At 35.9% G+C, this 18,014-nt stretch overlaps 1 protein-coding gene across 1 annotated transcript in view; it reads left to right on the top strand.

The window, feature by feature from the left end:
- SLCO4C1 (solute carrier organic anion transporter family, member 4C1) overlaps positions 1-18,014 on the top strand; it is an 80,945-nt gene that overhangs the window by 13,674 nt on the left and 49,257 nt on the right. Inside the window, exons 3-4 of the mRNA XM_012641057.1 lie at positions 8,676-8,858; positions 16,805-16,901. Coding sequence (XP_012496511.1) covers positions 8,676-8,858; positions 16,805-16,901 — 280 coding nt within the window. The remainder of the gene's footprint in view (positions 1-8,675; positions 8,859-16,804; positions 16,902-18,014) is intronic.

Genomic DNA, 18,014 nt, shown 5'->3' on the forward strand with positions numbered 1-18,014 from the left:
AGTTCTTTTCTATTAGTACTGCCAATTAGTATTCCATAGTATGGATGTACCATGGTTTGTTTAATCATTCCCCTGTTAAAGGACATCTGGTTTGTTCCCAGTTTTTGATTATTACAAATAAAACTATGAACATCTGTGTACAGATTTTTGTGTGAGCACAGTTTTCATTCCTCTGAGGTAGATGGCCAAGAAGTAAAACAACTGGGCCATATGATAATTCTGTGTTTAATTTTTTTGAGAAACTGCCAAACTGTTTTTAGAGTTGCCATACCATTTCATAATCCCATCAGCAATATATGAGTGATCCAGTTTATCTGCATCCTTGCCAGCCTTAGGTATTGTCATTATTTTTTATTTTAGGCAGTCTGATAGGTGTGTAGTGAAATCTCGTTGTGTTTTAATTTGCATTTCCCTAATGGCTGATGATATTGAGGATCTTTGCTTGTGCTAATTTTCCATCTGCATATCCTCCTTGGTGAGATATCTTTTCATGTGTTTTGCCCATTTTCTAACTGGATTGTTTTTCACTATTGAGTTTTGAGAGCTATTTATATATTTTAAGTACTAGGTCTTTGTCACAAGGTAGTTGGCAAATATTTTTATTTATTTATTTATTTATTTATTTATTTTTTCTTTTATTTCAGCATATTATGGGGGTACAGATGTTTAGGTTACGTGTGTTGCCCTTGGTTCCCCCCCCCCCAAGTCCATGTAGTTGGCAAATATTTTCATCCAGTCTGTCTGTGGCTTGTCTTTTCATCCCTTTAACAGGATCTTTCACAGAGCAAAAGTTTTTAATTTTGAGGAAGTCCAATTTATCAATTTTTCCTTTTAGATTATACTTTTGTTGTCAAGTCTAAGAACCCTTTGCCTAGCCTTAGATCCCCAAAATGGTCTACAATTGTTTTTTCAAAAAGTTTTATAGTTTTCTATTTTACATTTAAGTCTTTCATACATTTTGAGTTAATTTTTATAATAAGATATGAGGTTTAGATCAAGGTTAATTTTTCCTATAGGTGTCCATTTGCTCCAGCACCTTTTTGTGAAAAGGCTTTCCTTCCACCATTGAATAGCTTTTATAACCTTGTCAAAATCACTTGGGTGAATATATATGGATCTATTTCAAGATTTCTATTCTGTTCCATTGACCTCTGTGTGTTCTCCACCAATATCACAATCTTAACCAATGTAGCTATGTAAGTCATGATATGTAACAGACTGATTCCTCCCACTTTATTCTTATTTTTAAAAATTTACTGACTACTCTAATTCCTTTTTCATTTTCATACAAATATTAGAATAATCTTGTATATCTATAAAATATCTTAATAGGATTTTGATAGAAATTGCATTAAACTGCATATTAATTGGGGGAGAATTGACATCTTTACTATTTTGACTCTTCTAATCCATGAACATATATATATATCTTTGTTTATTTAGATGTTCTTTAATTTCTTTCATCCGTGTTTTATAGTTTTCACATACAAATTATACATGTTTCATTGGATATCTCTTTTGGGTTTTTCGAGTGATTGTAAATGGTATTGTATTTTAATTTCAGTTTCTATGTGTTCATGCTAATATATAGCAATATAGTTGATTTTTTTATATTTTATCTTGTATCCTGTGATCTTACTTAATAGTTCTTGAAGTTATTTTGTAGATTCCTTGGTGTTTTCCATGTAGACAGTCATATCTTCTGCAAATAAGAATGGTTTTATTTCTTCCTTTACATATGTCTAATTTTCTTGCCTTATTGCACTGGTTAGAACTTCCAGTACTATTTTGAATAAGAGTGGTGAGGATGGACTTTCTTACCTTGTTCCCTATCTTAGGAGAAAAAAGTTTCATTGCTGCAGGGTTTTATAAATGCTCTTAATCAAGTTGAGGAGGTTCCCCTCTATTCCTTTCTTTCTGAGAATTTTGAATGATGAATCATTGTTGAATTTTGTCAACTGCTTGTTCCATATCAATTGTTCATGTGGTTTCTGATCATGTGATCTGATCAAGGTCATGTGATTTTTCTTCTTTACCCTGTTAATATAGTAGATTATATTTTTTTAATTTTTGAATATTGACCCAGCTTTTCATCCCAGAATAAACCTCACTTGGCAGTGGCATATAATTCTTTTTATATATTTCTGAATTCTATTTGATAATAATTTGTTAAGATATATATATCTTAACATAATAATTTGTTTATATATATATATTCATAAGGGATATTAGTGTATCTTTTATTTTTTACTATCTTTTTTTTTTTATTTCAGGGTATTATGAGGGTACAAACATACAAACATTATGGTTACACTTTATGTCTTTGCCTCACCCAAGCGAGGGTTAGAGACATGCCCTTCCCCCCTACAATGCTCCCCATGTCCTTTAGTTGGCGGGTTACTCCCCCATCCTCCTAATCCCTGGTGAATATTACTGCCATGTGATTATTTGGTTTTTGTTTTAGGGGATTACTAGACTCATAAAATGATTGGGAAGTGTTCCTTTTTTTCTATTTTCCTGGAAGAAATTATCTAGAATTAATTTTGATTTTTCTTGATATGTTTGTTACAGTTCTCCAAGTGAAATCATGTAGGCCTATAAGTTTTTGTTTGGGCAATTTTTTAATTAAAAATTCAATAGCCTTAATAGTTATCCATAATAGCTATTCAAATCTACTTCATTTTGGATGAAGGTAGTTTGTGCTTTTCATGGAATTGGTCCATTTCATCTAAGTTGTCAAAGTTATGTGAAGAGAGTTAGCTGTTCCTAGTATTTCCTTATTATATCTTTTTGTTGTCTGCAAGGTCTGTTGTGAAATCCTTTGTTCCTAACATTGATAATATATGTCTACTCTCTTTTATTCTTTATCAGTATTGATAGAGGTAGTTAATTTCATTCATCTTTTAGTTTCATTGCTTTTCTCTGTTGTTATTTCTGTTTTCAAATTCATTGATTTCTCCTCCTTTCTTTATTTTCTTTCCTCAGCTTGTTTTAGGTTTATTTTGTTCTTTTTTTTCTGTACGTGGTTGACATGGAAGCTTAGATTATTGATTTGAGACTTTTCTGTTTTTCTAATGTATGCATTTTAGTGCTATAAAGTTTCCTCATGCACTGGTTTAGTTTTATTTCACAATTGCGATATATTACATTTTCATTTTCACTCAATTCAGTGTATTTTTTTATTTCCTTGGAGACCTCTTCTTTGACCCATGGATTATTTGGAAGTATGTTGTTTAGTTTCCAATATTTGGAGATTATGCTGTTATCTTTTTGTTAATGGTGTCTAATTTGATTTCATTGTTGTCTGAAAACATACTATGCAAGATTTTAATTCTTTTAAATTTATTAGGATTTGCTTATGTCCCAGGATATGGTCTATCTTGGTCCCTGGGCACTTGAAAACAATTCTGCTATTGGCTGGTGCAGTGTTTTAGAAAAGTCAGTTAGATCCTATTGGTAGATGTGGTTGCTAAGTTATTCTATATCCCTTGTTAAATTAGTCTATATCCTGCTAAGTCTATCAGTTACTCAGAGATGAGTGTTGAAAACTTTAACTGTAATTGTGAATTTGTCTGTTTTTCCTTTCATTCTGTAAGTTTCGGCTTCGTGTTTTAGAGCTGTGTTGTTGGACAGTACGTGTTTAGGATTACTATGTCTTCTTGATAGATTGACTATGCTTTCATTATGTAATGTCCTTTGTGTCAGGCAAATTTCTTTGCTTTGAAATCAGTTTTATTCTGATACTAATATAGCTACTCCTACTTTATTTTGATTTAATGCTTGAATGTTATATTTTTCTTCTATCTTTTAAATTTCAACCTATTCATATGATTACACTTAAAATGCACCTCTGGTAGATGGCACATAGTTGGGTTATGTTTTTTAATTCACTCTGCCAATATCTGTCTTTTAATTGTAATATTGAGACCATTTACATGTCGTATCAGTATTGGTATGTTAAAGTTTAAGCCTGCACTTCATTTTGTTGACGTTTGTTCTTTCTGTTTTTCATTTCTCTATTTTATTCTTCCTGCCTTCCTGTGGGTTGCATGAACATTTTCCAGCATTTTGTTTTGATTTATCTATAGTGTTTTGAGTATATTTCTTTGTGTAGCTGTATGAGTGTTTCTTCTAGGTATTGCATTATATGTTCATAAGGTATAATCTTGGTATTATAGACTGTGAATCTTATTTAAACCTTCTGCTTTAGCTGCTTACTCCCGACACTGATGAGTTTGAGGTGGGGTGGGTGATGTCCTGTTATTGTTAGGTGGGGTTGAGGTCCTGGTTTCCCTCCTGGCCTCGGTTGACACCGAATAGTAAGACAGATTCCTTGTTATTGTTGGGTGATGTTGGCAGTTCTGTATCTCCACTGAACTCCACTAATATCACACTGTCTGGGAGGGGAAGCAGTGACTTGTTACTGTTCGCCAGGCCTTCTCTACCGACACCAGCGAGGAGAGGTTTGCCTTAGTTCCCACTGGACTATGGTGAAAGTTCTGACTCTTCACTACGCTTCCTCCTTCTAACACCAGCACAGAGGAAGACGAGTGCCTCCATTACTTCATGGTGAGGGAAATTCAGGCTACCAGCATAGACTCCTCTGGCACCAGGGATGGGGGTCATTCATTACCTTTTGGTGGGGACGAAAGTCCCAGATCCCTTCTCAGCCTCTCCAACAACACCCTAGAGGGGGGATTGAGGCACCGTGTTACAGCCTCTGTTTATGTATTGCTGGTGTAGGTATGGGTGAGACCACAGTTTATTTTTTCTGTGGGAATTGACTAGAGTAAAGTGGTTATTGTCTAAATTTTTCTGCTTAGCCAGACTGCTCCTTTTTTGCTCTTTTGGCTAGAATGATTGGAGTTTTCTTGTGGTTTTTTCCCTATCTTCACTCTTTGGCATTTCTGAGTTGCTGGCTCATTTAGCTCCAAATCTGGGATAGATGATACAAAAATAAAACCCAGGGAGCTCACTATTACGTTGTTGGTGGGGTACCAATGTCACTTCATTCATTTTGCTCACTTTTCTCATTTCTATTCTATATCCCTGTTGCTGTGTTTTCTCAGTCTGTTCACCCTTATAACCCTTTCAATTGTATCTTCATTTCTATGGGGTTTTAATTTTTTCCTTTTACTTCTCTCTGCCAGCACATCTTTCGTCTCCTCTTTCCCCCTCTCACTATTTTGTTTCTGTTATTTTACTTCTACTTTGCTGTCTTCCTTCATAGAAATAATTGCTTCATTTCATGATGAAATAATTGTGCTCAGTTTTACCTACTCCTCCATCAAAATATTGTTGTGGTCAGTGCCCTAGTCTTAATTTTAATAATATCATGCTGCTCTTTTTTCTTATCTTCTTATAGATGCTTGTGGTAGCTCCTTTTGAAAATCACTTCCCTGACTCTGTTAGGTTCCCACAGGAGTCCAGTGACCCGGCTGCCATCCCAGGCAGGTTGGCTGTTCAGACAAAGGCTCTTGACATTTTAGCCCCCGCAAAGAGTGCGGAAGATAGAGTGTCTGTGGGATTCTTTGTGCAGTCCTCTTTCCACCCCACCCTCTCTGTCTTTATGAGTCAAAGCAGCCCGGGAAGTCCCTGCTGCCACCTGGTTCATCTCCTGTTACGGGCAAAGAATATAAATTTGGACTTCAGAGTGTTTCTTTTTACCTTCAGGAAGAATATTTTTCTTGCTTCTTTCTCAGATCTTTTGCCACTAGTTGCCCTTAGGCCCCAGCAAGAGGAGCCCTGCTCTGAGCCCTGTGCTTGGAGGGACCTACATATCACAAACATTGAAACTCAAGGATACTTTGCTTTCTTTTTCAAGTTTTGTAAGAAAGGTTTTTGAAAGATTTGCAACAGGATTAGTGAACAGAAGTTATGGGAGAGGGAGGGATATAGGAGTGAGCTAAACTTCTCAGACCGGAAGGTGCTATTTAGATTTGGGGATGGTCAAGTTTAAACAAAAGCAGCAGGTCTTTCTCCTTCCTGAGGGCAGTGCTAGATGGGAGATGGGAGTGGGGCCAGGGGAAGAAAATTACAGCCACTCCCTGGGAAGGGAGAGAGAGAGGCTGCTTTTGTTTAAAGTTAGCCACCTCAGGGTACCTAACGCAGGTAACTGGGGAGACCTGGGTTCCTGGAAAACTGTGCTGCTTCACTCCTCTCCCCAGGGCTCCATGCCCTGGAGGCACCTCCTGGAAATCCTGTCAGAAAGTGTGGCTGGGGGAGTGGAATTCCCCCTCGGACCGTAGCATCCGTCCTGCCCTACCCCTGACAGCAGGAGAGGCCCAGGGAAAAAGAAACGCTTTTAGCCTCTAGATCTTTAGGGCAAATGCCTAGGGAGCAGCAGGCTGTGGGGCTCTGGGTAGGACTGAGTTAGGCTGAGCTTGGTATTGAACTTCTATGTTTTGACATATGGTATGTGGATTTTCCTTTGTCCATTTGCTGCAGGCCCTGTCAATATTCGTGGGCAGTACTGGCCACTGGTTTGGCTATTAAATAAAGTTCTGATCCTTAATTTTATTAACAATGGGCCTTTAAATTTAAAAACAACATAGGAGCTCCCTCTTGTGGTGTATTGTCAAATCACATGCTTTTTAATTAATGTTGAAAGGACAATATCCCTGGGGAATTGGTTCCAGGATCCCCACGGATACCAGAATCCATAGATGTTCAAGTCTCTTCTGTAAAATGGTGTAGTATTTGCATATAACCTACCCACCATTCTCCGTATGCTTTAAATCATCTGTAGGTTACTTATAATACCTAATACAATATAAATGCTATGTAAATAGATGTTATACTGTATTTTAAAATTTATATTATGTTTATTGTTGTGCTGCTATTTTTTATTTTTTCTTGAATATTTTGATACGCAGTTGGTTGAATCTGTAGATATGGAACTTGTGGATAGGGAGGGCCAACAGTATTTTGTCAGAAATTATTTTTGATTTCCCGTAAGAAACTGAAATCCTAGGATCAAATGGTTTCCTCAACTAATAATACCACAGAATTCACAGAATAAGTCATCTAGATTTATATACAATTTAATAAGTTATTTTATACTTGTTTCTAATTATCTTCCGGTCCACATGGTATCTCTGAATGAAGTATTTCTCTGTAGGCTGACATGTACAATCTAGTAGTTTTTTTCACGGAAGGCTTATTCCAGGAGATTTAAAATATTGTATGTTTAAATATTTGTCTTTATCTTTATAGCTCAATGACAGTTTCACTGAGCATAAAAATGGGTGGGTCACACTGTCTTTCACTGATTACTCTTTCGATGTTTCCTTATTGCCTCTATGGGATTAATGTTGCTTTAGCGAAGACTGAATGTAAGCTTACTGCTTTTTTTATTTCCCTCTGTGTAAGTGACTTTATCTTTTGGCCTGGCTATTCAAAAAAGTCTTTCTTCGTCTTTTAAGTCCAGTAACTTTACAAGGGAATATCTTTGTGTTGAAGGTCCTGCATCAAATTTTCCCGGGAGGCTCTATTCCTTTTTTAAATTGTCTTTAGATCAGTAAATAAAGATCAGTCTTTATTTTAGCAAAGTTTCCTTAATTTTACCTTTGAATATGTATATTTTCCTATTCTAGTTGATTACGCTTATGTTTGATTGTCCTTGTCTGAATATATACAATATTAAAGGGTATATTCTAAATTTGAAATGTAAAAATATTTTATACATAGACTTGTATCTTGTAATTCGATGACCATGAACTTAATTTCTCCATTCCAATTATATGAAAAATATAATGAGTTAAATGAGTTAAACGAATCTCAGGATTGGTGCTTTGGGAGCCTTCCTTACTTATCTCATCCATCAGGAAATAATATATCTTGATCTAATGTAAAGAAATGAAAACAGAATTAGCTGAGGCTGTTGTTAAAATACACGTTCTTGAGTATTACACTGGATTCAAAGGGAAAGGGCTGCGAATATTATTTTTAACAATCATCTCAGCTCATTAATATTATCGGCTGAGTTTAGGAAATATGAATTTACGTAAATATCCAGTCTGTATTTTGAATGCGATTTTTCGAAAAAGATTTTGATCAAATCTTGAAGGTAATCATTTTTCCTTTGATAAGAATATACTTGAAAGAATATCTTATAGACCTAAAGATTTCTCCAAAAAAGGTAACTTAATAAAATAGTTTGAGCTATCTAAAAGAACTAGATATAATTTCAGTATTGCTGCTTTATAGGAAATATATATATAGTAAATATATATATCTATAGAGAGAGGGGGGATCATTATATTTTGGTCAAAATATTCCACAGCCTAAGTATATTTTTCAAATGTGGTTAAGGTATTGATTTATAAGTTCAATATGATAGCCATATTGTATCTGTTTTCTTTCTTAATCTGAAAACCATCTTTCCCTGGCACTTCTTGCTTCAATTGTGTTTAGATTAGTTTACCTGAAAATTTGTTAATTTTCATTCTTAATGTTTCTCAGTTTTATTCTATATTTTCTAAATTTTGAAATGATAATATTTTATAAAAATTTTCAAGTAATATATATATTTTTAAATAGTTTAAATATAATCAAAATGAAACAATTGGAAGAAATAATGTTATGTTAAGCAAGTATAATTTGTATGATATATATTTGAACTGTTAACTAAATTTCTGTAAAATTAACAATTTTATTTTATTTTTCTCCTAAAGACACTTGCTTAATAACAAGGAATAGTACCAGTTGTACCTCTTCAACTTCTTCACTTTCCAACTACTTGTATGTTTTCATCTTGGGACAACTATTGCTGGGGACAGGAGGAACTCCCCTCTACACTCTGGGAACAGCCTTTATTGATGATTCTGTGCCCACACACAAATCTTCTCTCTATATAGGTGAGCTTACTCTCTAAACTGTCTCAGTATCATTTTGCCTTATTATTTATTTTAGAAGTAAAGCATAAAATAGGCTTATTAAAAATTTAGTTGTAATGCCATAAGTATTTCTATTAGATAAATGCAGTATTACTTTTATATGTTTAATTATTTCCTAATGTATTAAGTCAGTAAATAGAAAGCATAATGATTTTTGTTGACGTCCTCCTTTATTTCTTGCTCTGGACATGCCAGCCTTCCTGGATGGGAAGAACCATCCAAGCAGCACTCTGTCTAGATTGCTTGAATCCCAGGGTTACTTACACAAGGTGTGGAGATTGAACACTGCTCTTCTATGTGATTATTACATCCTGCAAGGACTTGACTAGAGTTTACAAAAGAAACCACAGATAGTGTCTAGAAACTTGATGGAGTTTTTCATTTCAAATTACCCTTTTTTAAATATATGACTCATTGTTTTTTCTTTTGTGATCTAATTCCTGGTAGCATGAGTTTTTCTAAAATGCATCCCCAGATCCTAAAATGATAGAGCTAATTACAGTATGCATGGCCCTACATCTAGTTATTGCATATTTTATTTGCATTTTAGTTTTCTCTTTATCAATCTATTATTCTAACATAGAAGATCCATTGCCACAGCCACGAAAGTGAGTATGTTCAGTGCAGCCCTTATAAAGACTACTAAATCTGCTTGGGCACATTGCTAATGTAAAAACTTCTGTAGCAGTTTTATACTTCTACAAAACTTATAATGTCGTCTTACAAAATTATTAACCTAACCCAGTTGGGAATTATGAAAAAAAGATCTGTCACCAAAGGTAATTTGTGACTTACTGATTTCCAGCATTTTTAATCACGTATTTTTATCCATAAATTTTTGAGCATGAACCCTTTATGTGTGTACATTTAATTATTTATATATTACATACTTTAATTTTTCTAATAATTTTTCTATTAAAATATAGCTAAAATATAAATTAAGGTAGTCAACAGATAAAAAAATTCTATATGTTTTCAGATCACCTTGTGTGAGCTTTCATTTGGAGATTTGAAGTAATGCATAAGTCATTTCTGCCACTGATATATGCTTAGTTTCAGGTATAAATTAGTTTTCTGTTCTTTGGTATGTGAGGATGAGAATCTTAGCAGTTAAAAAAACATCTAGAAGGTGATAATACACTAGACATTGGTGTATGCATAAATTTCGCTTTGTGGAGGAATCATTAAGATGATTGATTAGAAGCGCCCAGCACTTGCCCTCTCCATGAATAAAGACCAAAACAATGAGTAGATAACTGCATATTGAGTAGAGCATCTAAGAGAGAACATGAGAATTCATCAAGGAAGAGAAAAAAACCGTCTGAGATGTGGAAAATTGAGATGGTAACAGAGAGAGGGAAGCGAAGCCCCTAACTGGTTTGGCTTAGAGCCAAGAGGGACTCCCCATTGTGGGACAAAAATAAGCAGGAGATCCCCAAAAGTCTACATTCCTATGACAAATGCCTGCAATCCTAGGCACAGAACACCTCAGCCCTCACAGGCCCTGAGCCTAGTATAGGCAGCTGCCTGGAATCCACATAACTGCATCGTTCCAGAGAGGGAAGTCATACTGAGTTACTCCCACCTTCTTGGACCCAAGCTACTTTAGCATGGCACCATTTTGAGATTGGAGCCACCACCAGACAACATTCTGCCTTAGGTCCCAATAGCCTCTGCATTTCCACATCTCTGGGATCCTGGTGACATGCTCCCACATCCACCCACAAGGCTATAGTGTCATAACACCAGCTACACCCAGAGGGGCAGCTATGTCTCTGGCACACATAACCACACAACACCCTATATCCCAGGGAACAGACAGTTGAGCACATCAGAGAAGCTGCCCCATAGACATAGGGGGAACCAAAGTGCACACTCCCCAGAACCTGAGAGTTGCCTGCATGGGCTGACTGCCTCTGATAGCAACCATGCCTCCTCCAGCAACAGAGCTGTTTTGTGTCTGTGTATGTCTCCCAGAGGCCAGAGGACCAGCCTTCTTGAGGCTTGTTGCCAACACTACTAGCTTCCCATGTGTGCCTCCTGGGGTGCCAAGGACCAGCCCACCCAGGCCCTCCAACACCATCGCTGGCAATACACTGGCCACTACCACTTCCAGCATCTACAAACACTGACTCTGTCTGAGGACCAGCCTATTGGGAATCCAGTGCCAACACTATCACTGGTGCCTGCATATGCCATCCAGTGGCCAGAGCTAGCTTGCATGGAGCCTGCCACCAATACCTCTGGCACCTGCACGTGATGCTCAGGAACCCTAGGACCTTCCCACTTGGGCCTATTGCTGCTAACACCCAGCAAACCTACCCCCTATAGCAGTAGGGATGCTGCACGCTTTCATAAACTGCCCAGGAGCCCAAGGACTGGCCTGCCCAGGACCCCCCACCACCACTACCAGTGTTCAGGCATGCACCCCAGGGACCTGAGAACTGGCCCACCCAGTGTCCCTTTCACAAGCAATGCTGTGATACAGCCTCCAAAAACAACTGCAGCCTAAGCCACTAAGGACCTCAAAGACACTGCTGGCTTTGATTACAATGAAGTATGCATATGGAGATTACCCTATTGTGCCATCTAGAACCAAAGCTAGAGCACCATACCCAGCTGACACTATAGATACATCTACAGGAAAAAGTCATACCCTATGAAAGCCTCTCAATAAAATTGGAAGAGTGGCTGTTACTCCAGATGTGCAGATATCAATGTAGTGACATGAGAAACATGACAAAGCAAGGAAACATAACACATCAAAAGAATCACGATAATTCTCTGGTAACACACTCCAAAGAAAAGAAAATCTATGAAATGACTGAAAAAGAATTCAAAATAATGATTGTAAAGAAACTCAGCAAGATAAAAGAAAAACAGATAGAAAATCAAAGAAATCAAGAAAACAATTCATGATGTGAATGAGAAATTCAACACAGAGATATCATAAAAAAGAATTAAACAGAAATCCTTGAACTGAAGCATTCAATGAATGAAATAAAAAATATAATCAAAGCTTCAACAATAGACCAGATCAAGAAGAAGAATTTCCAAACTTGAAGGCAGTCTTTTGAAATAATGCTGTCAGAGAGGAAAAAAAAAAAAAAAGGAAAAAGAATAAAGAAAGTATATGTAATATATGGGACACCATTAAGTAAACAAATATTCACAGTTGGGAGTTCCTGAAAGGGAAGAGATGGGAAAAGGCATAGATAATATATTTATTGAAATAATAGCTGAAAACTTCCCAAGTCTTGGGAGAGAAATAGACATCCAGATGCAAGAAGCTCCATGATCCCCAAATAGATTCAACCCGAAAATGTCCTCTCCAAGGCATATTATAGCCAAACTGTCAAAAGTCAAACACAAAGAGAGAATTCTAAAAACAGCGAGAAAAGAGGGTCAAGTCACATATGAGGTAATCTCCATCAGACTAACAGCAGATTTCTCAGCAGAAACTTTACAGGCCAAGGAAAAAATAGGATAATATATTCAAAGTGCTGCAAGAAAAACCTGTTAGCCAAGAATGCTATGCCCAGCAAAGCTATCCTTCGGAAATCAAGAAACAAAGTCTTTCTCAGACAAGCAAGTTGCTCAAACTGAGGGAATGAATCATCACTAGGCCAGTTCTACACAAAATGCTTAAGGATGTTCTACATCTAGAAGCAAAAGGACAATATTGACGATCATGAAAATACATGCAAGTACAAAACTCAGTGGTAGTGCAGATACTTAAATGAGAAAGAGAGAGAAATTAACATTAACACTACAGAAAACTACCAGACTTCAAAGATAAACAATAAGAGTGTAAGAAAGGATATACAAAATAATCAGAAAACAATTAACTAAATGTCAGTAATTTAAATTCTCGCCTATCAATGATAACAACCTTGAAAGTAAATGGTTTAAATTCCCCAAGTAAAAGATATAGACTGGCTGAATGGATTAAAAATAAAAGAAAACAACAACAACAGCAACAACCAAAAACCGTCAAAGATATGAGAATATGCTACCTACAAGAAAGTCACTTCAACACATAGACTTAAAGTGAAGGGTGGAAAAAGATAGTTGAGAAGAACGGAAACCAGTAGCAGGCAGAAGTACCTATACTTAAATCAGACAAAATAGACTTTAAGTCAAAAAATATAAAAAAGAGACAAAGGTCATTATACGACAAAGAGATCAGTTCACCAAAATGATAGAACAATTATAATCATGTATGCACTCAACATCAGAGCACCCAGATATATAAAGCAAATTATAATTAGAGCTAAAGAGAGAGACCCCAATTCAGTAGTAGTTGTGGCCATTAACATCCCACTTTCAGCACTAGAAAGATGATCTAGACAGAAAATCAACAAAGAAATATCAGACTTAAACTGTAGTAGAGAATAAATGGACCTAACAGAACATCACATTTCATCCAATAGCTGCAGAATAAATGTTCATCTCTTCAGTACATGGAACATTGTCTGGGATAGACCATATATTAAGCTACAAAACAAATCTCAACAAATTTTAAAAAGTTAAAGTCATATCAAGTATCTTCTCATACCATAATGGAATAAAACTAGAAATCAGTAACAAGAGGAACTTTGGAAACTGTACAAATACATGGCAATTAAAGAACATGCTCCTGAGTGACCAATGGATAGAGGAAGAAATTACGAAGGACATTAAAATATTTATTAAAACAAATGAAAATGGAAACACAACATACCCAAACCTATGGATTACAGCAAAAGCAGCACTAACAGGGAAGTTTAGAGCCATAAATGTCTGCATCAGAAAACAGAAAGCTGTATAGCCAAAACAATGCTGAACAAAAAGAACAAAGCTGGAGGCATCATGCTACCAGACCTCAAAATCTAATCAAAACAGCATGGTATTGGTATCAAAACGACACAGAGCAATGGAACAAAATACAGAACGCAGAAATAAATCCATGTATTTACAGCCAACTGAGTTGTGATAAAGGTTCCAAGAACGTACACCGGGAAATGGGCAGCCTCGTCAGTAAATGGTGCTGGGAAGACTGCATACCCGAATATACGGAAGAATTAAACTAGACTCCCATCTCTCATCATATACAAAAATCAACTAAAAGTGGATTAAAGACTTAAATTTAAGACCTGAAACTGTAAAACTATAAGAAAACATAGGGGAAATGTTTCCGGACATTGGTTGAGGCTAAGGTTTTATGGGTAAGACTGTAAAAGCATAGGCAGTAAACACAAAAATAGACAAATCAGACTATATCAAACTAAAAAGCTTCTGTACAATAAAGGAAACAATCAACAGAGTGAAGAAACAACCCATAGAATGGTAGAAAATATTTACAAATGATTCATTTGATAAGGGATGAATATCCAGAATATATGAGGAATTCAGGCAACTGAACAAAAGAAAAAAAACCTGATTAAAAAGTGGGCAAAGGATCTCTATAGACATTTCTCAAAACAAGACATACAAATGGGCCAATGAATATATAAAAAATGCTCTACTTCACTAATCATCAGAGAAATGCAAATCCAAACCACAAGGAGATATTATCTCATCTAAGTTAGAATGACTATTTCCGAAAAGAAAAGAAAAGAAAAGAAAAGAAAAGAAAACAAAACAAATGCTGCCAAGTATGTATAGAAAAGGGAACTCTTATGCACTGTTGGTGGGAATGTAAAATAGTACAGCTGTTATGGAAAACTGTATGGAGGTTTCTGAACAACTAAAAGTCATGTGATCCTGGAATCCCACTACTGAGTATTTATCCAAAGGAAAGGAATTCAGTATATGGAAAAGATATCTGCACTTCCATGTTTATTGCAACACAGTTCACAATAGCCAAGATATGGAACCAACCTAAATGTTCATCAACAGATGAATGGATAATGAAAATGCGGCATGTATACACAATGGAATATTATGTAGCTACAAAAATGAAATTCTATCCCTCACAGCAACATGGATGAGCCTGGAGAACATAATTTTAAGAGAAGTGTCAGGCACACAAAGATAAATACCGCATGTTCTTACTCATGTGGGGGCTAAAAAAATTCAGCCCATAGAAGTAGAGTAGAATTATGGTTATTAAAGGTCGGGAAAGGTAGAGGGGAGAGGACCACAGGGAGAGTGTTGTTAATGGATACAAAATTACAATTAGGAAGGATAAGTTCTAGTGTTCTATATCACTGTAGGGTGAATATAGTTAGCAATTATTTATAGTGTAGATTCAAAACGCTAGAGGAGAGGATTTTGAATGTTCACATTACATACAAATGATAAATGTTTGAGGTGACGGGTATCCTAATCACTCTGATTTGATCATTACACATTGTATAGATGTACTGATATATCACTGTGTACCCCATAAATATGCACAATTATTATGTGTCAACTAAAAATAAAAGAAAAAATGGTGAAATTATATCCAGCTGACACCCGCAATACTTAGAAGCTTAAAGGAAAAACAATAACAACAATAAAAAGGCAATGATTGGCCAAAATAAATAAATAAATTTCATTCTGTAAAAATTCATAGGTATATATGGCAAAGTTTTGAATTTCTGACAGAAATAAGCTCACAATCCTTTGTACAACCATGAATAAGAAAATGTGGTCATGGGGTATGTGATTGGTTCTCTGAGCCTTTTTAGTCCTAGGTTAATCATTTTTTTTTTTTTTTGAGACAGAGTCTTGCTCTGTTGCCCGGGCTAGAGTGCAGTGGCGTCAGCCTAGCTCACAGCAACCTCAAACTCCTGGGCTCAAGCGATCCTTCTGCCTCAGCCTCCCTAGTAGCTGGGACTACAGGCATGTGCCACCATGCCCGGCTAAATTTTTATATATATATTTTTAGTTGTCCAGATCATTTCTTTCTATTTTTAGTAGAGACAGGGTCTTGCTCTTGCTCAGGCTGGTCTCGAACTCCTGACCTTGAGCGATCCACCTGCCTTGGCCTCCCAGAGTGCTAGGATTACAGGCGTGAACCACTACGCCTGGCCCTAGGTTAATCTTTAAACTATAATTCAGTTTAATTCTGCTGCAAGTCAAAGTGGGGAGAGTTACGAAGAGCAAGAAGTTTAAACTAATGGCTTATATCTAAGAAATAGACTTAGAAGATCCAGGTTTTTTTTTTTTTTTTTTTTTTGAGACAGAGTCTTGCTCTGTTGCCCGGGCTAGAGTGCAGTGGCGTCAGCCTAGCTCACAGCAACCTCAAACTCCTGGGCTCAAGCGATCCTCCTGCCTCAGTCTCCCAAGTAGCTGGGAATACAGGCATGCGCCACCATGCCTGGCTAATTTTTTCTATATATATTTTTTAGCTGTCCAATTAATTTCTTTCTATTTTTGGTAGAGACGGGGTCTCGCTCTTGCTCAGGCTGGTCTCAAACTCCTGAGCTCAAACGATCCACCCGCCTTGGCCTCCCAGAGTGCTAGGATTACAGGCATGAGCCATCGCGCCCGGCCAGAAGATCCAGGTTTTGAAGTCAGCTTCTGTAGTGTAAAATAAAGAGCGCTTTCCTTGTTGTACAGAGTGGAAAAGGCTTCTTGTTTTACAGTTTTCTTCCATGATATATTATCATATGAGTAAAGGATTATGTGGATATGTTAATACTACCCCTGTCACCAGTTAACATAACTTTCCATATATTTATTATTTTTGATTTTATTATAATCATCGTTATAGTCAAACAGCTTTTACATTAAGTCATATATTTTAGGCTCCTTGCCTTGACCATTGACCAAATGATACCATACAAATGGCATATTTTTAGTAAAAATATGTGTAATTTTGATATCTATTCATTTAGATTTTTCTATGGTAAAACATTTGTTCTTCTTCACTATTGTTAGCCAAGCAAAGCGAAGTTGTATGTATGACTATATTCAATGTCTTTGTTCTTCTCTAGGAATTGGCTATGCCATGTCAATCTTAGGTCCTGCTATTGGCTATGTGTTGGGAGGACAGCTGCTAACCATGTACATTGATGTTGCTATGGGACAAAGGCAAGACAGTATCTATTTTTCTTTTATTTAAATTTATTTTATTTTAATAATGCTAGTATCACAGAATATTTTTACAGTACCTCCTAGTACAATATGAGGGATTTTTCAGGAAACAAAACTGAACACAAATAATTCTTATAAAATATCTTATTTTGGCTGCATTGCTCCATAAATCAATGCTGTACCATCTCTTAGTGTAATAATGTATTTATTCATAAATGAAAATTTTCAATAGAGTCACTTGATGAAATTTTTAAAAATACATGTGTAGTATGCCTTGCATTTTCAAAAACAAGAATTCAATACAAATAAGTTACGTTTCCCATAGATGTATTTGGGGACAGGTAGCCTGAAGAGTCTCAAGAGTCTATGATTCTCAGAATAAGCTCTATAGTAGCTCTGATAGTGTCAGAGAGATCCAGGTATGTCACTTGGTATCCAACAATGAAGGATAATAATAGATAATATTTGTTTATCCTATACTATGTTCCATACAAATGATTTTTTTGTGTTTACTTATTTCACAAGCTATCTTTTGGCCAAGACATGAAGTATATATTTTTGACTACAAAACCCCTACTCTTAACTACTGAGTTACCTTTTCTTTTTCCTGAATAGAGAATTTAGTGCCCTTTGGTGAGGCCATATTTTCTCATTTTGCCACTAGGAATATAACTGCACAATCTTTTGTACGACTATGAATAAGAAAATGTGGTCATGGGTATGTGATTGGTTCTCTGAGCTTTTTTAGTCCTAGGTTAATCGTTTAGAGACTATACAAAGTTGTGCAGAAGAAGCTCTTGAAGCAGAGAGTCAAAGTTTTAAGAAAGGACATTTTAATTTCAGTGGAAAATTGCATGAGTTGTAGGAGTGATGTGTTTTCCGAAAGGGTCTATTGATATTAAAATATGAGAACCATTATTAAAAACTGTTAATAAATCACTTTAAGAATAATTTTACATTTAAAGAAATGCCACAATTGAAGCACAGTGTATGAGCTTTTAACATAGATCAGTGATTTTCTGTGAGATGCATTTAATTTAATACAGTAGTGGAGAAAACTTAGCCAAAGTTAAAGAATGTTCAGAAATTCTGTGTATCTTTTCAAATATT

The sequence above is a fragment of the Propithecus coquereli genome, unplaced genomic scaffold, assembly GCF_000956105.1.
Source record: "Propithecus coquereli isolate 6110/MARCELLA unplaced genomic scaffold, Pcoq_1.0 Scaffold160, whole genome shotgun sequence".
NCBI classification, from domain to species: Eukaryota; Metazoa; Chordata; class Mammalia; order Primates; family Indriidae; genus Propithecus; species Propithecus coquereli.